Genomic DNA, 24,558 nt, shown 5'->3' on the forward strand with positions numbered 1-24,558 from the left:
AGAAAAACTGATTAGTGAGAACTGGGGAGCAGCTTGCTGAGAATCTGTAACCAGGACCTCAGCGACCCCTTACCTGGAAAAAATGTACTTTAATCCATTGATAACACCAGCTTATGTGATTATGGGTGTCTTTGCTATTTCAATGTATCTTGAATAGTAATCTACCACGAGCAGATAAGTGTAATTTTTCCAATAGAATATATCTGCCCCTACCTTTTGCCATGGCCGTTTTGGCAGCTCCGTTGCCATCATTGTTTCAGGATTGTAATAGTGCCTGTGTGTAGCTGGTGTAGAGGAGTCAGGCGCAGGACAGCAGATATGAGAAATGAACGATATTTACTCAAGTAATCACAAATACAACACAATAATACGAGCCAACAATAACGGACCATATTACAACCAAACAATCACTCACAAACAAACAGAGGGTTAAATAATGAACAAGTAATTGGGGGACTGAAACCAGGTGTGTAAGACAAAGACAAAACAAATGGAAAATGAAAAGTGTATCGGGGATGGCTAGAAGGCCGGTGACGTCGACCGCCGAACGTCGCCCGAACAAGGAGAGGGACCGACTTCGGCGGAAGTCGTGACAAGGACGACAAGGTTGACATTTTGCACACACCTCACACTGGGCCACCAGCTTGGCAATCTGAGTACTCAGACCAAGACACCACACCGACTGTTGAGCCCTCAGTCTGCATTTGGTTATCCCCATGTGTCCCTCATGCAGTCTGTCTAGCATTTCTGGTTGTAGAGTCTCTGGGATCACTATCTGTTGTCCTTTCATGAGAAGGTCTCCATTACAGTGGAAGTCACTTTGGTGCACCCAATAGGGTTTCAGCAGCTGAGGCAGTTCCTGCCTGGGCCATCCCTTTTTGCACTGCTGTACTATCTGTCGGCAGATGGGGTCGCGCTGTTGCTCCTCTGGAATCTGCTGCAGTTTGGTCTGAGATGCAGGTAGGCTGTCTCTTACTGCATTAATGGACACCTGTACCTCACCCTCTAGACATTGCTCCTCCTCTGTTAATGGACATTTAATTGGAGCCCTGTAGAGTGTGTCTGCTGTGATCAGTGCCTTCCCTGGCACATACACCATCTTGTAGGTGAACTTCAGCAATCTGAGGCGGAAGCGCAGAACTCTGGGAGGCAAGTGATCCTGTGCTTTTGTCCCTGAGCCAACAGTGGTTTGTGGTCAGTCTCTGCTGTAAACTGCTGGCCAATAGGTTATTGGCTGAGCCTTTCACATGCCCATAAGATAGTAAACGACTCCATCTCCACTTGTGCATACCTTTGCTACGTGTCGGATAAGCTTTGTAAGATGTATGCTATTGGACGCCACTCCATGTTGTCCTGCATCTGTGTGAGGACCAAAAGGATGATGCACCTGTTGTTACCTTTGTCTTAGCGTGGGGACGGTACTGGGCCAGCACTCTCTGTGAGGCCAGGTCTCCTTTGATTTTGTCAAACGCCACCTGTTGCATTGTCACGCCCTGACCATAGTTTGCTTTGTATGTTTTATGTTTTGTTTGGTCAGGGTGTGATCTGAGTGGGCATTCTATGTTGTTTGTCTGGTTTGTCTATTTCTATGTGTTTGGCCTGATATGGTTCTCAATCAGAGACAGGTGTTTTGCGTTGTCTCTGATTGGGAACCATATCTAGGTAGCCTGTTTTGTATTGTGGGTTGTGGGTTATTGTCTATGTTATGTTGCATGTTTGCACAGTGTTTATATAGCGGTCACGTTCGTCTTGTTCGTTTTGTTGTTTTTGTTTAAGTGTTCTTCATTAAACTTAGAAGAATGTATTCAAACCACGCTGCGCTTTGGTCCGCTTCTTACGACGATCGTGACATGCATGTGACCCCATGACCAGTCATTCTCTTTGGCTAGTAAGTCTCTCAGGGGTTTGGTTGTATCTGAAAACTGTGGGAGGAACTTACCAAAATATGTGGTCATGCCTAAGAAGGTCCTGACTTCAGCCACGTTCTGGGGGATGGGCATATCATGTTCTGCTCTGTCCCATCCGCACACGAGCACGTCGTCTGCATTGACTATGACGCCACCCAGCCTATCCAAAAGTTGGGACATGCGTCTTTGGAAATGCTCAGGACCGGAAGCGATTCCAAATGGCAAAACATTAAAACAGTACTGGCCAAACGGTGTTATAAACGTTGTGAGTGACCTACTCTGGGGACAAGGGCATCTGCCAGAAGACTGAGCGGGCATCCAGCTTTGTGAAAACTTTTGAGCCATCCAACTGAGCCAGTGACTGCTCCACTGATGTGTCTCTCTCTGCAGATTGCCTCAAGTTAGTCATGTCCACACTGATCCTTATGTACCCATTAGCTTTTGGGACCACCACCATCCCTGCACACCAGTCAGTGGGACTCTCTATTTTAGACACAGACCCAATTTCTTCCATCCTGCCGAATTCTTCCTTTACTTTGGCCAATAAAGGGATAGGCACACGGCGGGGGGTGGTAAGGGCATAGGGGACCACATCCTCTTTCAGGTGGATTTTCTTGTCACTTTTTAGCCTTCCAAGGCCAGAAAACACTTTTGGGAATCTCTTTTTGAAAACCTCCCCTGGGTCCTCCAGTTCGCCCACTCTCTCTAGGAGTTGCAAAGCTTCAATTGCTGGCAGCCCCAGCAACGGTCTGGCTAGAGAGTCAATGATGAAGACAGGCTGGATGGCACTTTTGTCTTTACTCTCCAGTTTACTCACCAACTGCCCTACCACTGGTAATATCTTATTACTGGGCCCGTACAGTTTTTTGTTTGTAGAGAGCAAAGGGCCATCTCTGCTATAGCTATACAGCCTAGTTGGGATAGCTGTCACTGCTGCCCCAGTGTCTAGTTTAAATGACACAACCTCCCCATTGAGATTAATGTCTGAGTGCCAGCCAGCATTGTTTTCCCTTACTGCTCCCTGAAAGATGCTGTCCTGCCGTACCTGCTGTTCCTCCTCTGAGACCTCATGCATTTGCTTTGATCAACAGACAGCTGAAAAGTGTCCTCTCCTGTGATATTTCCTGCATTCCGCATCCTTTGCTGGGCAATCTTTCCAGCTGTGGAAAGGAGATTTCCCACATTTGCGACAAACACTTGAACTAGCTACTGGCGCTGTCTGTGATTGTTTTCTCCACGTTGGTCTCTGTTCTGTGTTCCCCTCCGTTTTTTTAGCTCGGTATGAAAACGCATTTGTTTCCTCACTTTTTTCACTCTGCAAGGAGCTGCTGTCGCGCAGCATCGTCTGCTGTCTTCTTACTGACTCACTCTTCCTAACCGGGTTTACAGCTTTGGACAAGGTAGGCTGGGAAACTAACTAACTTTTCAGAAAGTGAGATATTTCTTATTCCCACTTCAATCCGATCTCGGATCAGCATTTCCCTGAGTTCGCCAAACTGACAATGTTCTGCTGGCTTGTGAACAGCTGTGATAAAACTGTTGTTGTTTTCACCCTGCTCCTGTTTGCGCACATTAAACCTAGCTCTCTCAAATATAATGAGGACCCCATTATAAGCCAGATATAATTATCATTTTGTGCAAAAAAAACTAAGTTACACTGGGCTAAAAATGGACCAGCACATCTGGCATTTGCCCAGAATTCCATTGCACCATGTCTGGGGATTAGAATGCCATATAGCCATGCAGGTAACACATAACAGTAGCCCTTCTACATTTGATTTGCATTGGGTTTTCAGAAGGCTACCTGCTTTGCATGAAGCTTGGAGAACGCACAGACACAGGTTACAAAGATATCTTTGGTGGTTTTCTTAGTTTTTTAATCACATATATTTAATTTCTCATGAATCATACGTCAGTGGGTCATTTACTATAGCAGTCTCTTTAGTGAAGCTCATGTCCAGTGCAAATACAATGAACTGGGTACCAAATAAAATGTACTGCAAATTATTGTTACAAATGTGAACTTAATATGCAAACAGACATGTACATTCAATCAAGCAACTTAGATGTACTGTATTTCTAAACTACACTGTAGTAAGTCCACTGTAAAACATTTGGCCTATTGGTCATTGTTTTTTGATGTAGAGGGAGATGTTGGAACGGAAGTTTCAGCATCTCCTGGGGCTGTTCACCTGGTCAGCAGAGAGGGAGAGAAACTCTATAAACTCATCTCTCTTTCCCCTGTCTCCCCATCTCACAACCAAACTCTGGGGAGGGAGGAGGACAGCTAACTGGGTAGGTGTGCCATCATTTCAAGTTGCATTATAAAAAAAAATCCTGATATGTTGAAACACTGTGCTTTTCTTTGAAGAGGTAATAATTCAGATATGTTTAGCACCTTTGTAGGGTCAAGATGTTGTAGGGTCAAGATGTTGTAGGGTCAAGACTGTTCAAGATGGTATTTTGAAAACATGAAATTATTTTGCACTCTTCTTTTCTTTGATGAGGTACTTTTTCACACATTATTAGCAACCCTTTGTAACTTTTTTAAATGATTTGGATGGTGCTGTGTATTTTAATCAAGTTGAGACTTAAGAGGTCAAATCTAATATTAGATGAAAATGTGTGAGTTGTTTATATGATACCTCTTAAGCATATCATAGACAATGTGGAAACCAATAGATTGGGATACTCTGAGACATTTGTGTTGATCTCCATCAGATCATTTACTATAGAATAACTAGGTTGATTTCCTATTTATGTTACATTTTTAAATTGCATGTTTGGTTAATCAAAGTGTATGCCATGTAGCTGTTCCATAGAGTAACTGCAATGCTAATTTGGTAGTCAAATAATCATAACTTCCTTGTCGTTGTTTTGTTTACCTGAGAAGTTACTCTCGGAAGGAAATTGTGTACATTAGTTCAGACTTGAAATGAACCTCCAAGACACAGACAATACTTTCTTAGTCATTTTCTTCTACATGAAATCTCTGAAATGTGTGAATTGGCAAATTGTTGTGCTTTTAAAAAATATATATGTTTCTTTCTAAATAATGCTATAAAAAAATCTTAACTTGAATGGTTAAGAGCACTGATGGCTTGTGTTTTAAACCATTTAATATGTTGTCCACAGTGGCAATGATACAGGAAATACTTCTACTCCTGCTGCTGGGTAAGAGATCAGATGGGATGAATATTCCTCTCTTGGTGTTATCAAGTAGCCCCTCCATTGTTATGACTTTTGACAAAATAGTCGTTTGTCACTACTGTTAACATCCACTTACACACATGAGTCACATGAGTATGGAGTATGTACATACTGACATGGCAATGAAACCTATAAGGCATTTTTTTTTTTTATCTTCATGTCACAGTATAATGTCTTGGTCAACACATAAACAAATGCAATAGAATTTCAATCCAAATGCTACAGTATCTTCCAGTGTCTAAAAACAGAATCAGTGACTTTGATCAAACATAGCAGTCTCCTTGTACTGTATGTGGACAACTCTGTGTCAGTGACACAATCTAAATGAAAACAGAGCCTTAATATCCAAGTAACAACATTTTCCTGATGTGACCTTTGACCCCACAGCAGTCAGGGCCTCACCAGTGTTGATGACTGAGGTGTCAGTACTGGAGGGAACCTCTGTGACCCTTCTCTGCGGATACTCTGTGAAGGATCACGGGTATGACACATGTTGGGGCAGAAACTGTTATTACAATTTCTGGAGGGAATGTGGATGTTCTGAACCCATAGGGATCAAGAAAGCTACCATCAACCCTAATGACCCAAGAAAATACAGCCTCAGCAGGGAAAACCTCACCATTTCCAACCTTCAGATGAAGGACTGCGGGAGTTACTGCTGTTGTGTAGATATCACAAGTGTATTTTCCCGAGACTATACAGAATATTACAGTCTAAAGGTAGTAAAAGGCAAGTGTTCATGATTCATTGTCGTTGCTTGGTGCATGTATTCTAATTGTGAGCAAAATTGAGGTTTATTTACATTAAATACTGTAAACTACACTGCAACATGCTGCATTGTTGATTGGACATTGGCATCCATTGTCCAGGTAGAATACCTGAATATACCACTTGATACCTTTCGTCTCTCTAGTCTAGTGTTGTTTATTCTGCATTCTGTCCTTCTAGAGACTACTGTAGTGCTGATCCCATATTTTTGGTTGCCTAGTTGACTTGAGTTGTTTCAACAAAACAAAAAAATCAAGCTGTGTCAAATGTAAAATGTCTCTGTTACACAGGTTGTGAGAGGAACCTAATGAAAGGAGTGGATTTTGGGATAAATAATATGGATACACATCAATTGTCGCCATTCGTAACTAATGCAAGTCAGTGCAGGCAGAAATGCACCGAACATTACAATTGCCAGTACTTCACATTTGTTGGGAAAAAAGCAGGAATAAAAGACCAAAATAACAGGTAGCCTACATGCTCAAAAAAGCTTCTCTTTTTCTTCAATTTATGCTCGAGGCAGCTATAGAATATTCAGATCAGCACCATTCATGCAGTTCATTTCTGATAACTACTACGAGATTCTGTGTGATATTTATCCCACAGAGACTTATGTTTTCTGATGACCTCAACTGGTGATATGCCTGTCACAATACAATACCTTGAACATGCAACCTCAGGTTACTCCCTGAAAAACTGCAGTGGTATCAGTGAGTACACACGTTTTTCGATTCATATAGTATGTCTAACGAACAGAGGTAGATTTTGTTAATAGGCCCTAATAAACAGGATAGCGTAGACATTGGGACCAAACTCTGCTACACTGTGTTTCTGTTAATTCCATTATCTCTGTTGAAGGTGTAATTTAAGGCATATCGCCAAGCAAGCATCAGAGCTCTCTTTATGAGGGACTGACCCAGGCTACAGACTAACGATGTGTGAATTAGTGCAGTCTATAAAGAATATATAGTTGAGTCTGTAGCCTATGTGTTTATGATTTTACAAAACACATCCACATTCATAAAACATTTTTAGAATGAGTTTGCAAATGTTTTAATTTCTCCATGCCCTTGACACATGCTCTGTTGCTTTCATCAATTACATCTATATCTCCATATTACTCTGCTATCAACCAGTATGTGTTGCCTATATTTTAGAATAGATAGCGGAAGCTAAAGATGGTAATGTTTGCCACTCAACACAACTAACAGTATGAAAATCATTTTCCTCTGTCTTTCAAACAGTCACCTACTCAGCCAAATATTACAGCCTTGTCCTTGAGGAGAAAAACTGGACCGAAGCACAAGAGTACTGCAGACAACACTACACAAACCTGTCCATCATACACACAGAAGAGGATTGGAAGGCAATTCAGTCCTCTTTGGGTAATTTCAGTGGTGATGTGTGGATTGGGCTCCATAGGTCTGGTTCAACTGAAAAATGGAAGTGGTCTGATGGAGAGGACTTCATGTTTTTTAACTGGGAAAAAGGTTTTGGTGTCCACACTGAGGGTCATGACTGTGTCTTGTCTATTTCATCTCACTGGCAACCAGTGGCTTGTGCAGCTAAAAGACAGTATATGTGTCAACGAGGTAAGGACTGACTCACTCACTCTCTCTTTTTATCAATGGAAAATCCAACTAGTCTTTTAACAAATGGGATTGATTGATTGATTGCACAACACCTACTCAAAACCTGTATTCCTCATCTAATCAGATCTCAAGCACTTTATTAATTAGGTTATCACCTGTAACTTCCAGGTTTGTTTCTTATTGTGCGAAGTCATTAACTGTCTCATGAAATCTGATGTGTCAGTTTTCACCTTCCCTCCTAGAAGTTCATCATGGTAATGGAACAACAGAGAAGGTGTATGAGCTGATTCCTGGGGCAAAGACGCAGCAGGATGCTCTGAAAGACTGCAAGAGCAAAGGCAGAGATCTGGCAAATATCCTTAACCAGAAAGAACAGGATGCCTTTGATGAGGTGACTACAGCGGCCGCCTGGATTGGACTTGAGCACAACAACACACAATGGGAATGGTCAAACGGAGAACCATTTCAGCAATGGGAAAACACCAGGGTAGATGGAAACTGTGTACAGCTGAACAGAAAATGGACACCAAAAGATTGCTCTCGTCAAAGTGCTTTCCTTTGCTATGGAGGTAAGTTGAACCTTGTGAGATTGTTATCAAACTAAACGGTTTTCAGTCAGTCATCATCTATGAATACGTTGTATGGAATCTACACAAAGAAAATCCTAGTTTTAATGTGATTAAATATTTTATAAAGATTAGGCCTGCTTTGTTTTTGTATCAATGATAAAAATGACAGTAAACTTCAAATGTACTTAAATGTATATGTATTCTACTTCATTCTGACAGATGAACGTCCACTTAACACCACTGGGGATTTGACCACTCCTGTTACCCCTGAAACCACCAGCCCTACTTCAACTGGACCTCCCTCTATCAAGACGTCCACCACAACACCTACCACCTCACCAACTACCACTACTAAGGGACAGACCACCACCTCACCACCTACCACTACTAATGGACAGTCCACCACCTCACCAACTACCACTACTAAGGGACAGTCCACCACCTCACCAACTACCACTACTAAGCGACAGTCCACCACCTCACCAACTACCACTACTAATGGACAGTCCACCACCTCACCAACTACCACTACTAAGGGACAGTCCACCACCTCACCAACTACCACTACTAATGGACAGTCCACCACCTCACCAACTACCACTACTAAGGGACAGTCCACCACCTCACCAACTACCACTACTAAGGGACAGTCCACCACCTCACCACCTACCACTTCTAATGGACAGTCCACCACCTCACCAACGACCACCACTAATGGACAGTCCACCACCTCACCAACTACCACTACTAAGGGACAGTCCACCACCTCACCAACTACCACTATTAAGGGACAGTCCACCACCTCACCAACTACCACTACTAATGGACAGTCCACCACCTCACCAACTACCACTTCTAATGGACAGTCCACCACCTCACCAACGACCACCACTAATGGACAGTCCACCACCTCACCAACTACCACTATTAATGGACAGTCCACCACCTCACCAACTACCACTACTAATGGACAGTCCACCACCTCACCAACTACCACCACTAATGGACAGTCCACCACCTCACCAACTACCACTATTAATGGACAGTCCACCACCTCACCAACTACCACTACTAATGGACAGTCCACCACCTCACCACCTACCACCACTAATGGACAGTCCACCACCTCACCAACTACCACTTCTAATGGACAGTCCACCTCCTCACCAACTACCACCACTAATGGACAGTCCACCACCTCACCAACTACCACTATTAATGGACAGTCCACCACCTCACCAACTACCACTACTAATGGACAGTCCACCACCTCACCAACTACCACCACTAATGGACAGTCCACCACCTCACCAACTACCACTATTAATGGACAGTCCACCACCTCACCAACTACCACTACTAATGGACAGTCCCCCACCTCACCACCTACCACCACTAATGGACAGTCCACCACCTCACCAACTACCACTTCTAATGGACAGTCCACCTCCTCACCAACTACCACTACTAATGGACAGTCCACCACCTCACCAACTACCACTACTAATGGACAGTCCACCACCTCACCAACTACCACCACTAATGGACAGTCCACCACCTCACCAACTATCACTACTAATGGACAGTCCACCTCCTCACCAACTACCACTACTAATGGACAGTCCACCACCTCACCAACTACCACTACTAATGGACAGTCCACCACCTCACCAACTACCACTATTAATGGACAGTCCACCACCTCACCAACTACCACTACTAATGGACAGTCCACCACCTCACCACCTACCACCACTAATGGACAGTCCACCACCTCACCAACTACCACCACTAATGGACAGTCCACCACCTCACCAACTACCACTACTAATGGACAGTCCACCACCTCACCAACTACCACTACTAATGGACAGTCCACCACACCACCAACCTCAACTTCCAGTGGACAACTGACCTCATCAGGTTCCACCTCCCCAAACAGTCAGCCAACTTCCTCCCCCAGTAGTACAACTTCTCCACTCCATCCTAGTGAGTGTCAGACATGGAGCTACATTCTGTACCAATCTGTACAAAGGTGCACAAGTGACAATTGTGAGGGTTTTAATAGCAGATAAGACCGTAAGTGTATGTGTATTTGTGGTTTTGTGTTTATTAACTTACATTAACGTGTGCAGTTTCATGTGTGTTTGTGTCTTGTACATGCAGATTACCTGCACTACTTCAACGAGTCCAAGAGCTGGATCAATGCCATGGAGTTCTGCAGAAGTCGTGGCTCCAAGTCCAACCTGGTGCACATCACCAACCAGACCGTGCATGCTGACGTGACCCAGCTCCTGGCCAACGTGGAGCTGCAATGTGGGGAAATGTGGATTGGTCTGGAGAGGTCCATCTTTGAGTGGAGCGCTCCCTGGCTGTGGACCAGTAGTGATGTTGATAAGGTGGTGAAGTACAGCGAGTGGCATAGCTGCTTCCCCCTCAACCCCATCAATTACCACTGTGGTAAGATGGTCTGGGTTGGTAATGGAGAACTGAAGTGGCTGGATGCCTCCTGTCATCAGGAATTACCCTTCATATGTCAAGGTACATTGCTCAACGTTTAAGCTCCTGTTTTGGGCTTGTTCAGAGAGGTGGAACATTCAGAATGTTGCAGATAGACAAATATTACATACAACTGTCATGGTTTACTGCAGAATAGAGATGTACTGTCTTGACTGTCATGTAATCTCTATGCAATGTATTACTTTATGCAATGCTTTGATTATACCTCCCTATTGAATAAGGCTCAACCTACATCCCAGAAACCCCCTCTCTACAATTGGCTACTATCTGCATTGCTCTTTTCTGCCTTTTACTGTAGCCAATAGTATACTGTAGTTTAATAGTCTTGAATAATCAAAAAACAAAATAGCAAGGTCTAGTCATTAAAGATACATAGATGTCATCTCATCCATGTCCTCTCATCCTGTATATGATGTTTTAACAGATCTCCACTAGAGGGCTCTCCATGGCAGCCTGGACAGTCCGCAGACAGACACCACACTCAGGGTCTGGAAAGGGCCTGCATTTCAATTCATTATATTATTAAACCACTATTATTATAATTATTATTACTACTTTTACTTATCATTTTTACTATCACATTATATTACTTAATGATACTGTATGTTTACTCATAACCATGGCTGTGACTGTTATTAACTGTACTAATTTGTTTGTTTAAAAATAGAGTAGATAAAAGTAAAGAAAATATTATTGAAATGAAAATGTAGTATTTCACTTTTGTGTGATCACTGTAGCCTATTGTAGGAGAGACAGCTACATAGTTATAATGACAATATTGGTATTTTGTTATGATGTATGCATTTCATGCGATAACTGTGACTTCTGTGAAATTGACACGTCTGCACTGATGGGCCATATTGATGCAACAAGGTGCCATAAACTCAAATCAATTGAACCATTGAGCTTGGCAAAAACATGCATTTTGGAGACATAATCCCATTTATTTAAAAAAAAAAATATATATATACATATATATATATACATAGACTATGGGTAACAATATTATTTGCAGTAGCCTATCCTAATAGATTAATGATATGAATCACTCCCCTATCTCATCCGCCCTTCCACTTAGCACCCCCCATGTCTGAGACATCGTGCTCAGAATCTATTACCAGCTCGATCTCTCTACTTACAATACCCCCTTCTCAGAAATATCGAGAGAGAGAGAAATATAGATACTTTTGTTTATTTTCTACTTCACTTGCTTTGGCAATTTTTAAATATGTTTCCCATGCCAATAAAGCCCTTGAATTGAGAGAGAGAGAGAGAGAGAGAGAGAGAGAGAGGGAGAGAGAGCCAGCAGCTCCCCTCTGTGCACGCAGTCGGAGACAGTTACCACGGATTGTGCAGACAGAGCAATCAGTCCAGTACTGAGAGCTCGTTTTATTTACGGTAAAAATGTCTGCCAGACCAGGCTACTATCGGCAGGAGCTGAACAAGACTGTATGGGAGGTTCCCGAGCGGTACCAGAACCTGACTCCCGTGGGCTCGGGGGCCTACGGTTCGGTATGGTGAGTAGGCTATATGAAAGAGGGAGGGGCGAGGCTGCAAAGAGGTCCAGAAACACAATACAATGCAGAGGAAAACATAATTTAGTCTTATGATTTGTATTATGAATATGCATTATTGGATCATATTGGAATTACCAGTCTATTGTTATTATTGAGGTTATTGAGTTATTAGGCTGATTTAATATAATTAATGTTAATGTAGGCCAGTTAGTTGTTATGCACGAGAAAGTCATCAATGTTATTTTCATGTTTGTTCAATGTGGATTCACTAGACTACTCTATTTGTATCAATATGATGCTGTCATAAAGGCTTCGTTTTCCATTTGATTGATTTATCTGTCGTTGACACCATTCCCAAATACTGGGCGTCATCACTCCAACCGCAGACTGTCTGCAGTTGTTGCCTCTCGGTGCGGAGGCTTTAAACACCTGAAGCTTCGCATGTACAGTAGCTGATTCAGTCTGCCCCATACGATTCCCATACCGAAAGAGGAAACAATTAGGAGTTATCGGCGCATCGCACCTGCAACCACGCGCTACGGGAGATCCTCTGAATCGTGACAGTTCTCAATAGGATACATTAGTTCCATAAGGCTTTTGTGGCTACTAATAACAGGGACGGCACTTCGGGGGGATCTGCACTGAACAACTGAAGGATGCATGACACATCTGTAAAGCCATGGGCATGTGTAGGGGCCACCTCAGTGTTTCTGACTGCAGATATCTTGAATTGTTTCGTTTTTTTCAGACATTTGTGCTGTTATGGACTTTTATCTTTGATATGCGTATGTTCACTTCAGACAGTGAAGAGGGACCTAGGGAATACATCTCAACATTGTATTCATGACTACCAGTCTGTTGACCGAATAACAGACTTCAATTTCAAAACGTGATCTCCTCCCCATACAGTAAATACTCTCTCTCTCTCACGCACACACCGCTGTCTAGCCCAACGAGGTGGTTCTTATAGTCTACATTTCCACATGAACAAGTTCCTTTTTCTCACAAGTGGGTTGGGCAATATTTCCTTGTTTTAATTTTGGATCACTCTTTGTCTGTTGCGGGAGAAGAGACACCGTTGCCATGGCGAGGTGTCATGGTGATGTGTGCACCTCGGCTTGAGTGTCATACACGCAATCCATATTGCATATCCATATTGCATGGGAAGGGAAAATAAGTGCTTGGCGGTTTCAATGGCTGCTTTTACTATAAAAGCACTGGTAGATAGATTAGATGTACATTGTGGGCACAACTCTCTTTGTTGTTTATATGCTGGTAAAACAGCCAACCATGGCGTGTCAATCCAATGCGTTTGCATCTCCTAGAACAGAGGGAAGTGAGGATGTGATCTTCTGAGGATCAGCCCAGGAGGACAGACAACAGACATCTGTGATGCAGCAGACCTGGAAGAGAAGGGAGGCACAGAAACTACATGTTAGCTCAAGCAATATCTAAGCCTTTATTGGTCAATTCGATTTCATGGAAGTTTAGCCTAGCTGATTGATGGGAAGAACTGCAGTGATTTACTACTCCGCTGAGTAATCATGGTGAAGTCGGCACAGTTACGTATGTTTGATTTGATGAAGACCTTGGAAGCTGAGTAGATAGACATGATAGCATAGCAACAATTCAAACAAAGACCATCCCTGTGTCTGCTTCTTTTGACTAATACAATTCTCTACAGTTAAAAACAAAACTCTTTATTTATGTGGATTCACAAACACATCTAATACACCATCAACCAAGATGCAGAGCAATGCAGTCATGTGATCTGCTACACCTACAAAATGGCACCACTGCTCATAGTACCAGTCTAGCCAGCAAGGACACTCACATTCTTGCACACAATCTCCCTCTCTCTTTCTCTCTCTCTCTGAGCCCTGCATTGTTCAGGCTGTGCTCCAGTCATTGTCACCGTCTTCTCCATGGCAGAGCTGATTGATTAGCAGAGGGGTGGGGGTTTGGGAGTCGGGAAGGTATTTTATAGGGGGTTGGGACGGGGAGAGCCTTGGGGGTCCAGGGACATTACTTCGGAGGATACAGAGGAAAATTGGAGTCATTATATTAATCGTTGGTGCTCCTCAATCTCCCTGCAAAGCTTCCTGAGATTGTTTGCCTGTCAAGGATCTGATCAGAAAGGCCCATATAATGCATATCATCAGATCAAATCAAAATGAAATATTTGTCACATGTGCCCAATACAACAGATGTAGACTTTACCATGAAATGCTTACTTACGAGCCCTTTCCCAACAATGCAGAGTTAAAAAGTAAGAAAAATATATACAAGGAGCACCGGTACGGAGTCAATGTGCAGGGGTACGAGGTAGTTGAGGTAATACAGTATGTACATGTAGGTAGGGGTAAAGGTGACTAGGCAATCAGGATAGGTGATAAACAAAGTAGCAGCAGCATATGTGATGAGTGTGAAAGTGTGTCTATCTGTGAGTGTATGTGTGTTTTGTGTGTGTGAGCGTACGCAGTGCGTATGTGTGTAGGAGTGTCAGTGTAGTATATGTGAGTGTGTGGGTAGAGTCCAGTGAGTGTGCATAGAGCCAGTGCAACAGAGTCAGTGCATAGAGCCAGTGCAACAGAGTCAGTGCATAGAGCCAGTGCAACAGAGTCAGTGCAAATAAAAAAGGGGTCAATTCAAATAGCAGTGGTGGGAAAAAAAGTACCCAATTGTCATACTTTGATTAAAAGTAAAGATACATTAATAGAAAATGACTGAAGTAAACGTGAAAGTCATCCCGTAAAATACTACTTGAGTAAAAGTCTAAATGTATTTGGTTTTAAATATACTTAAGTATCAAAAGTAAATGTAGTTGCTAAAATATACTTAAGTATCAAAAGTAAAATTCATTATATTAAGCAAACCAGATGACACAAAATGTAATATTTACGGCTAGCCAGAGTCACACTCCAACAGACATAATTTACAAACAAAGCATTTGTGTTTAGTAGGAATGACCAGAGAGGTTCTCTTGATACGTGTGTGAATTGGACCATTTTCTGTCCTGCTTAGCATTCAAAATGTAATGAGTACTTTCGGGTGTCAGGGAAAATGTATGTAGTAAAGTAAAAGTTGTCAAATATAAACAGTAAAGTAAAGTACAGATACCCCCAAAAAAGACTTAAGTAGTACTTCAAAGTATTTTACACCCCTGGCAAATAGTCAGTGTAGCCATTTGATTAACTGTTCAGCAATCTTATGGCTTGGGGGTAGAAGCTGTTCAGGAGCTTTTTGGTCTTAGAATTTGGTGCTCCGGTACCGCTTGCCCTGTGGTAGCAGAGAGAACAGTCTATAACTTGGGTGGCAGGAGTCTTTGACAATTTTTAGGGCCTTCCTCCTACACCGCCTGGTATAGAGGTTCTGGATGGCAGGGAGCTTGGCCCCAGTGATGTACTGGGCCATACGCACTACTCTCTGTAGCGCCTTACGGTCGGATGCCAAGCAGCTGCCATACCAAGCGGTGATGCAGCCAGCCAAGCTGCTCTCAATGGTGTAGCCACCAGACAGAAGTATTATTGTACATGCACTAAAGCAGACCATGTCACACATTCACTGTATACCATGCAGAACATCACATAGACACATGTATTAGTTTTCCATCATTATACCAGCAGACATCAAAACTCATATCTGAATGAAAATGCACATTTAAAATACATTGGAATGTCTGAGATTTTCACAAATGTGGTTGCTACTTCAAATAGAATTTATTCCAATAACTGAAAAGCTTTTCATAGACTGCAAAACACCAGTCACACATAATGACAATAATTGTCATTCTTGAGACATCGTACTGGCACTTCCCTTCGCTTTCCCAAGTCGTATCATTTCTCATTTCCCACTCAGCATGCAGACTGTAAACCCCTAATTCAATTTCAATGGTTACTTTTCCTTCCATCGGTCTCCTGAAAGGAAGTTGGAACGTCTTGGCCAGTAATATAACTCTAATTCGTTCTGACTGATGGGTTTAGAACTTGTCCATGATACTGAACATATTCTTCACAATGGAACTGGGAAACTCTTTGTTGGTGTAACGTTATGTAACAGTCATATAGCGTTGTGCAAATGTTTGCGCTTGCATCATGAATGCTTCATGTAGTCAAAAGAACTCAATTCCATGTGCCCATTTCAACTGTTGCAGCAACACTATGCAAATCATGGCTACTGTGAGTGTGTGGTATTTGTAGGGGCTTGGCTGCTTAAAGAGCTATTATCATGTCGCTTCGGTGCCATTTAGCCGACGCTGTTGTGCAGAGTTTGTTTACAACGTGAGAGGACAAGCTCTAGGATGAAAGCACACATGAAATAGAATCTCAAGTACATGGAACTGTCTATCAGTGTTAACATGCAAGCTGCTGTAGGTAGCAAGATGCTGGAGAATAAAAGCAAGCATCCTTCATTTTTTATTCTAGGTGCAAACAAGATGCTCTGGCAGATGCTTTCATGTATGCCCCACTATTTCCTTTGAATGATTGCATATGCTTAAGTCTAAAGTCAATATAGATAGCTAGATGAAGAGAGAGAGAGTGAGATAGAGAGAAAGCCAAATTACTTTGCATCAGATATTGCGCTGCATTACTGTAACGGCTGATAAAACATTCTGAGATGGAAGACAGTCAGTTGCAGAAATCGATGCATAGCCTGCCTGTGGAGTTGTGGGCAGTGAGGTGGACAGCCATGTATTGAAGATGAGATGGCAGAGGACTTGTGTGTGTGTGTGTGTGTGTGTGTGTGTGTGTGTGTGTGTGTGTGTGTGTGTGTGTGTGTGTGTGTGTGTGTGTGTGTGTGTGTGTGTGTGTGTGTGTGTGTGTGTGTGTGTGTGTGTGTGTGTGTGTGTGTGTGTGTGTGTGTGTGTGAGAGACGGAGAGGTCTGGCTTGTGTCATGGAAAGATGATGGTATGCTAGCTGCCTGTTTGGCTAACATTTAACAGGGGCATCTGGGGTAGCAGCAGGTGCTTCTGTGGCTGTGAATGAAATTAATGCACTTGGCCTTGTCTGAAGGCGATGCCTTCAGATATGTGCATGCATGGCCTTGTGTTGTACACATGGCAGGCTGCAGGTAACATCGTAGTAATGGTGTAGTGCTCCTCGCAGGCTGGTTAAAGGGGTTAAAGGTCAGGTTGATAACGACAGTGATTTACGTGGTTGTTTTAACTTCTCGTGCCGTTGTGGCTCTGTGCTGCCTCTCCTTCCTCTTTTCTTCACACTTCCTCTTATCTCCTTTACTGCTTCTTCTTTCCTTCTGTCCAGTTTCTTTCGATTTCTCAAACACTTTTATTTCCTGTCTGGTACTTCCTGTCCCCTCCCTCATCTCTTGCTCTCCCTCGATCTCTCTCTGACCTTCTCTACTCCTTCTACAGTACACTCCTTTGTCTCTTCATTCCTCTATAATGTTATTGCCTAGTCTCTTTTTCATTTCCCATAACACTCCTCCTCTCTGTGCAACATCAGAATTGAGTAAGATGTTGCACCAAATACTGCCTAAGTAGAAATAACACTGCAACAACGGAGACGGCAGCGCAGCACCAGTACACTACTCAGACATACATTTGCACTTCAAAGGAAACAATAATGAATCTAATAATGTAATGATCAACATGTTTAAAAGCAATGCATTTCATTGTGTAATCTGCTGTCGCTCACCCCCCCACAGCTCAGCATATGACGTGCGGCTACGACAGAAGGTGGCAGTGAAGAAGCTGTCTCGGCCTTTCCAGTCCCTTATCCACAGTAGGCGCTCGTACCGCGAGCTCCGGCTACTCAAGCACATGAAACATGAGAACGTGAGTAAAGAGTGGTTGAAGACCTCCCGTGTTGACTAGATGACCTAAATTGCCTTGATAATGCACAATAGAGTTGTAACTCTTTGGCATCAACATTCTCCCTGAACAGGTGATAGGACTACTGGATGTATTCTCCCCTGCTGCATCGCTAGAGGACTTCCATGAAGTGTGAGTGGCTACTGAACGAGCACTAGGATGTCCAACATACCCCATACAGTGATTATACTGTCATGATTATTCTGATGATGACATATTGCATATAAATAGAGCTTTTCACCAGGATTCAAGGCATGTACTGTCTAACTGAATTGGAACATCACCACGCACTGTTACAAAAGTCCCCTCCTCCTTCCTCCTCCTCCTCCTCTTTCCAGCTACCTGGTAACCAACTTGATGGGGGCAGACCTGAACAACATAGTCAAATTCCAGCGTCTCTCTGATGAGCATGTGCAGTTTCTTATTTACCAGCTGCTCAGAGGCCTCAAGGTAGTTAACCCCCCAATGTATCATGGTTAGACATGTTTTTTTTTTTACATACTATACACTGACAGTACAAAGCAACCTTCCCTGATAATAATTGTTTTAACTCAAAGGCAACTGTTTAATTTCAATGTGCCACAACTGAACCTCAAACACCATGATGATCCTTTTTATACTATAAAACAACTGGCTATAATTTACTAGAATATCCCTTAACATCCTCTGAAATGGTATATATACTGTACCTTCACATTTGATTATAAACTCGGATATACTGCTAAGTTTGAAAGCTACATTATGCCTGGCTCACTAGGCAACACAGTTAACAGGGGACTGACCAGCCCCTAGCAAACCTAGTTACCAAGGAATTAACAAAAAATGTAGACCCTTTTAGACAGGGACAATGTTAGAATACACTGTTGACCTCTCTCTCTCTCTCTCCTTTCTTTCCTCTCTCCCCCCACTCCTCCCCCCCACCCCGCTGCCATGTCCCTTTTCCGTCTCCCCCTGAACAGTACATCCATTCAGCAGGACTGATCCACAGAGTGAGTGGTGGCTTTCCTCTTCTCTTCTCTTCTCTACTTGCCCACTCTTTTCCTTTTTCCTCATCCCCTCTTTTCATAAAGGCAGTCTCCTGGATAGCAATTGCCTCTCCTGAGTGCTTTGTTGGCTTTAAAAGGCAATTCTGTATTTAGAATGTACCGGTATGTGTGTAAGTAGATCATATCATATTGTGTGAGTGTGTTAGAGAGAGATTGTGTGTTGAGAGCTTCTTGTTGCATGTGCTTGTAGGCCTTACACCCAGCTTGTAAAACCCAGTATATGTTTCAACCTGTCTGTCTATCTGTCTGCCCTATCCATACATCACTTTGTCTGTCTGTCTGTCTGTCTGGCTGCCTGCTTTTCGGTCTGTCTGTGTACATGGCTTTCTCCCTTTCTTTCCCCCTGTCCTTCAGACAGTCTTTGTGTTGACCGGTCTGTCTTTTCATGTGTCTGTCTCACAGGACCTGAAACCAAGTAACGTGGCAGTGAACGAGGACTGCGAGCTGAGGGTAAGACCAGTGACCCAGCCACCCAACTCCTCAACACCTCAGACAATCACAACATAACCTTTCCCCCACTCGGTAATGGCTATCACCATGACAACCTGTGTCTCTCTCTCCCCCAGATCCTTGACTTTGGATTGGCCAGACAGACGGATGATGAGATGACTGGGTACGTGGCGACTCGCTGGTATCGAGCGCCAGAGATCATGCTTAACTGGATGCACTACAATCAGACAGGTACAGATCCACACTCACACAACCCAAAAATGATCATAAAACCAAGATTCTCATTTCACACCACATATTACCAGACACCTTCTAATATAACAACCAAACACATACTCTATCATCATGCAGTTCTATCCAGAAAGAAAAATTTGCTAGCAATATCTGTGCTGTTATGGCTAATCGTAAAATCCTGTTGTTATGACGACTGAATGTTAATGCCTCTGTTACAGTGGATATCTGGTCAGTGGGATGCATCATGGGAGAGCTGCTGAAGGGGAAGGTCCTGTTTCCAGGCAACGACTGTATCCTTCACTAACACGGACATGGCTTGAGACTGAGTGCACTACACTCTACAACCACTCTCCAGCGCTGTTACCACCAATACTGCTCTATGGACACACATCAGCTCCTCCCAGATTTGCATCACAATCCCATCTAGAGATATAGCCTTTCTGTCTGAAGGGGAGGTGTATTGAGAGTGACTGAAAGGAAAGGAAGTTCACAATGGACTGAATTGTATTGGCTGTCACTGTAAAGAGTCTAAAGACTGAAACAAATAGGAATGTGATTTACTGCTTTGTATGTCTGTATTGGGTCCTCAAATGTTGGAGTATGCTGTCCTGGATAAAACTAACACTAGAACACTGTTCTAGCAAAGTCAAGTATGCCTAACTTCAGTCAGCTGTTCTACCTAAAGAGTTGGTCCTGCCAACCAAATTACTTTTTCACGATCATGATGGCCCTTAATTAACCCCTCCTGATCTAAGATATCGACCAGCTGAAGAGGATTATGGAGGTGGTGGGCACCCCGACCCCTGACCTTCTACAGAAGATCTCCTCTGAACATGTGAGAAGATGGAGAAATAGAGGGAGAGATGGGAAAGTTGAATGGATCATTAGCTATAGCAATGGTTTGATGATACTGTTGATCCCCTGACATCCTTGATCGGTGTAATTGATTGACTAATTTGATGATCGATTATTCAATATTTTGCTTGTAGCATGATTGATTTCTCAATTGATGGATCAATTGGCCCTGCAATGTACTGTACACATTGTCACGTGTGTCGTTGTACATTGCTTCCCATTCACAGGCTCAGAAATATATCCAGTCTCTACCCTTCATGCCCCAGCAGGACTTAGAGAAGATATTCAGAGGAGCCAACCCAATGGGTGAGACTGAGTCATACCCGATAACTGAATTTGCTGGAGGCAAATTTTAACCCAAGGCTATAGTCACCCAAGGCTATGGATTACATAAGGCAGCTTTGTTAGTATTTTTCCCTTTGTGCCTGCATCTTAATCTCGGTCTCCATCTTTCTCTCTGCATCTCCATTCTTCTCTCTCCCTCCCTCTCCCTCTCTCCCTCAGCTGTGGATCTACTGAAGCGCATGCTGGTTCTGGACTGTGATGGGCGTATCTCTGCCAGTGAGGCTCTCTCCCACCCTTATTTCTCTCAGTACCACGACCCGGACGACGAACCAGAGGCCCTGCCCTACGACCAGACGCTGGAGAGCAAGGACCGCACGCTAGAGGAGTGGAAAGGTGAGAGAGCTAGAGAGAGAGAGATGGAGGGTGGCTGGAGTGGAGAAGGTTAAGAGGGATTCTCTTTTTTAAAGATTCAACAGTTATTTTCTGCTATGTTCTTGACCAGAACTAAACGTTCTCTCTTCCTCCTCACCTTTTGTTCATCCCTCTTTCTTCACCTCATCTTCTTTCTCTCTCTCTCCATCCCCCTATACAGAGCTGGTGTTCGAGGAGATGAATGGAATCAAAGCGCCTGTCAGCGAGACGAGTAGTCTACAGGTGGAACAGTGAAAGACAAACCCTACCTCCTTCTGCTCGGTCTGTCCCGTCAGCTGAGGAAGGACCGCCGTCTTGTCTCCGTCTGTCTGCCGGCGTTGGGGAGGCGGGAGGATCCGAGAGAAAGAGAGACCGCGGGCCAAGCAGAAACAACGCTGTGTCCCCTAGAGGCATGACACCCCTCCCCTTGCTCACTGTGACTGGCTATTTGACTGCCTGTCAGGAGTTTTGTAAAAGGGGAGCAGGGAGAGGGGAGGTCTGGTTGAACTGAAAGTGATAAGAATACGCACATTACGATGATTACAGGGAGCATGTTTTGATAGGTATATGTTTACAGTCTGTTGAAGAGAGGTAGGAGAGAGAGACAGAGACAGAGAGAGAAAGTAGCACTAGGGTTTTCAAACCTACCTAAGGGTCCAACTGGTAAATGGTCATTGGCTATAGGTTACTGGAAATCTTTCGTCATGAAGACATTTTATAAGCAGTCATAACGGATGTCAGTTTAAGTCTGCTTATAACACCTGTTATGTCATGGTAATGACAGTTTTATGACAGAGGGTTCTAGTGAATTGTTGTGAAGAATTTTCCACACATTTTATCATATTTCTATTTTAGTTGTAGCAAATATCTGTTATTTCACAGAAACTTACATAAGATGGTTCCTCCCTTGAAATAGACCAATGAATGCCCTTTGTGCTGTTACTGCACAACATCCCCCAACACCCACCAATATGCCACTGAATGACCAATGACAGAGATATACTGTACATGGACAGGATTAGTGGCTGTACACCGGTGGTAGTGTTTTGTTTACGGAGACATAACTGCATTGCTGCAAATGCTATGTAGATATGTCCCAATGTACAGGTAACTGCCAACATAAAGAATACATCAACATAAAGTGTTTTAATAGGGCATTGGGCCAACACAAGCCAGAGCAGATTCAATGCACCTTGGCAAAGTTTCTGGAACTCTATTAGACGGATGCGACACCATTCTTCCATGGGAAATGCCATAATTTGGTGTTTTGTTGAGGGTGGTGGAAAACACTGTCTCAGGTGCCGTTCCAGAATCTCCCATAAGTGTTCAATTGGGTTGAGATCTGGTGACTGAGACGGCCATGGCATATGGTTTACATCGTTTTCATGCACATCGAACCATTCAGTAACCATTCGTCCCCTGTCGATGGGGGCATTGTCATCCTATGGGGGCATAGCCATGGTGGCCAAAATAATGGCCTGCCCAGAATTGTTATACATGACCCTAAACATGATGGGATGTTAATTGATTAATTAACTCAGAAACCACACCTATGTGGAAGCACCTGCTTTCAATGTGCTCTTTGTATCTCTTATTAACTCAAGTGTTTCCATTATTTTGGCAGTTACCTGTATGTAGGCTATGCATTTGTTGCTGGTATCACCCATTTCAGATTCCACTTGGCTCCAGTCCAACAGGTTTTACTAGTCCCTGGCTCTGTTGAGAAACTAAAACTTATAGCTGAAGTTTACATCTGAACATTCAGCAGATACTATTACCCACAGTGACTCCCACAGATACCATTACTCACAGTGACTCCCACAGATACCATTACTCACAGTGACTCCCACAGATACCATTACCCACAGTGAATCCCACAGATACCATTACCCACAGTGACTCCCACAGATACCATTACCCACAGTGATTCCCAGATGCATTATGCCGATTCAATTGAATTTACAATAGGTCTGAATGTTGTAGTTTCAGAGGTCTAATATTCAGCATGTTTTAAAGGGGCGTACTGAGGTGAACGAATTACAGGGGAGTAAAATAATTCAATTTTCAGTAAAAAAACATGTTCTGGAACTGCAACATATACTACCCCAAGAACTACAACAACAATCATATACACAATGCCTCAATTACAGTAGATATAATCCAAAATACTCTCTCGGTTGATGTTTGACTATTTACGGTCCTGTATGTGTCATGTACAAATGTTGGTGGATTTAAATAGAACTGCAAAAAAGATGAATGTATACAAAACTGTATGTTTAAAAAAACAAGTGTCTTTTCATTCTATGGTGGCATGAAGTTTAACTGTAAAATTTCTGCCATATGCATTTCCAATCAATAACCGAATGTCAACTCTGTGTCATAATGCCATGACAATTGATGTCAACCAACTCAACTCTATTACAACAGTTATAACACCACTATGCAGCATGAACAAGTAAACATTTGGTTACACATATTCAGAATAAATCAAATCGATCTATTCCCTGTCTTGTTAACGTCATGAATGTGTGCATCAATCCAGTCTTGTTTTCTCCCAAAAATGATTAAGTCTGTTGTTGTATGGACAAATTCCTTTACGTTTTCAAGTATCACGCAGCAGCCTATCAGCACTATGTCAGTGGTGAGAATCTGTCATGTGCATAGCATGTTGTGGCATTATGAAAGACCACTTTACTCCAGAGTTACGGCCTACTCATTCCTCCTCCACATGGCCAAAGTTCCATCAATACTCCCAGCCCACACACAGTAGCTTTCCAGTGCTTTATGGGTTCCAAGTCTGAGTATACATGGCCTTTTCTGTGTGTGTTTGTGTGTGTGTGTCAATTTGCCTTCAAGGTCCATTCTTGTATGTTTCCAGCAAACATGCCTGCAGGCATCGAACTATGTCGTAATCTCTCAGCTACAGAACAGAGGCAGTATTATGAGAGACCACCCTTCTGATCATCATGACGACACATGTATCCTCTTCTTCCTCGTCATCAATAAAAGCTAAATTCATCACCAGTTATCTTACTGTGTGTGTGTGTGTGTGTGTGTGTGTGTGTGTGTGTGTGTGTGTGTGTGTGTGGCCTACATGTACATTTATTTACTTCTGAGCCTGTATATAAACAGCAACAACACTATCAGCAAAGCAGAAAGGAAGGCTGACCAAGGGAGGCCAGGGAAATACTAAAATAACTTTCATCCCTATCTTCAGGCTAGGCTAGCTCTCTTCGCTATCTCATGGCAACAGACAGCATTTTGGCAACATTCCTTATAACTTGATTGTAAGACAATAAGGAGCCAGGGCGGCAGGTAGCCTAGCTGTTAAGAGTGTTGCTGGTTCGAATCCCTGAGTCGACT

The 24,558-nt window shown here is 43.1% G+C and overlaps 2 protein-coding genes across 2 annotated transcripts; both read left to right on the top strand.

The window, feature by feature from the left end:
- The first annotated feature begins 7,691 nt into the window (after positions 1–7,691).
- On the top strand, positions 7,692–11,598 carry LOC139565712 (mucin-2-like). The gene is made up of 4 exons (XM_071386216.1): positions 7,692–8,046; positions 8,266–10,035; positions 10,213–10,587; positions 10,991–11,598. Exons 1-4 carry the CDS (start codon positions 7,692–7,694, stop codon positions 10,999–11,001), a joined length of 2,511 nt encoding a protein of 836 aa, XP_071242317.1. The 3' UTR covers positions 11,002–11,598.
- A 75-nt stretch (positions 11,599–11,673) lies between these two features.
- Positions 11,674–24,219, top strand: LOC139566136 (mitogen-activated protein kinase 11-like). The gene is made up of 12 exons (XM_071387085.1): positions 11,674–12,083; positions 17,749–17,878; positions 17,988–18,046; positions 18,253–18,364; positions 18,874–18,903; positions 19,363–19,410; positions 19,527–19,641; positions 19,863–19,934; positions 20,400–20,479; positions 20,727–20,805; positions 21,004–21,177; positions 21,377–24,219. The coding sequence occupies exons 1-12, from the start codon at positions 11,971–11,973 to the stop codon at positions 21,448–21,450; spliced, it is 1,086 nt and encodes a 361-aa protein (XP_071243186.1). The 5' UTR covers positions 11,674–11,970; the 3' UTR covers positions 21,451–24,219.
- Positions 24,220–24,558: the final 339 nt, after the last annotated feature.

The sequence above is a fragment of the Salvelinus alpinus genome, chromosome 37, assembly GCF_045679555.1.
Source record: "Salvelinus alpinus chromosome 37, SLU_Salpinus.1, whole genome shotgun sequence".
In the NCBI taxonomy this organism is placed as follows: Eukaryota; Metazoa; Chordata; class Actinopteri; order Salmoniformes; family Salmonidae; genus Salvelinus; species Salvelinus alpinus.

Bases quoted from the DNA above. Each gene is read 5' to 3' on its own strand.
- LOC139565712 (XM_071386216.1), top strand. From the start codon at position 7,692: ATGTGTCAGTTTTCACCTTCCCTCCTAGAAGTTCATCATGGTAATGGA. The intron at 8,047-8,265 runs GTAAGTTGAACC...TCATTCTGACAG, and splicing joins TGCTTTCCTTTGCTATGGAG to ATGAACGTCCACTTAACACC. The intron at 10,036-10,212 runs GTGAGTGTCAGA...TTGTACATGCAG, and splicing joins AACTTCTCCACTCCATCCTA to ATTACCTGCACTACTTCAAC.
- LOC139566136 (XM_071387085.1), top strand. From the start codon at position 11,971: ATGTCTGCCAGACCAGGCTACTATCGGCAGGAGCTGAACAAGACTGTA. The intron at 17,879-17,987 runs GTGAGTAAAGAG...CTCCCTGAACAG, and splicing joins AGCACATGAAACATGAGAAC to GTGATAGGACTACTGGATGT. The intron at 18,365-18,873 runs GTAGTTAACCCC...CCCCCTGAACAG, and splicing joins AGCTGCTCAGAGGCCTCAAG to TACATCCATTCAGCAGGACT.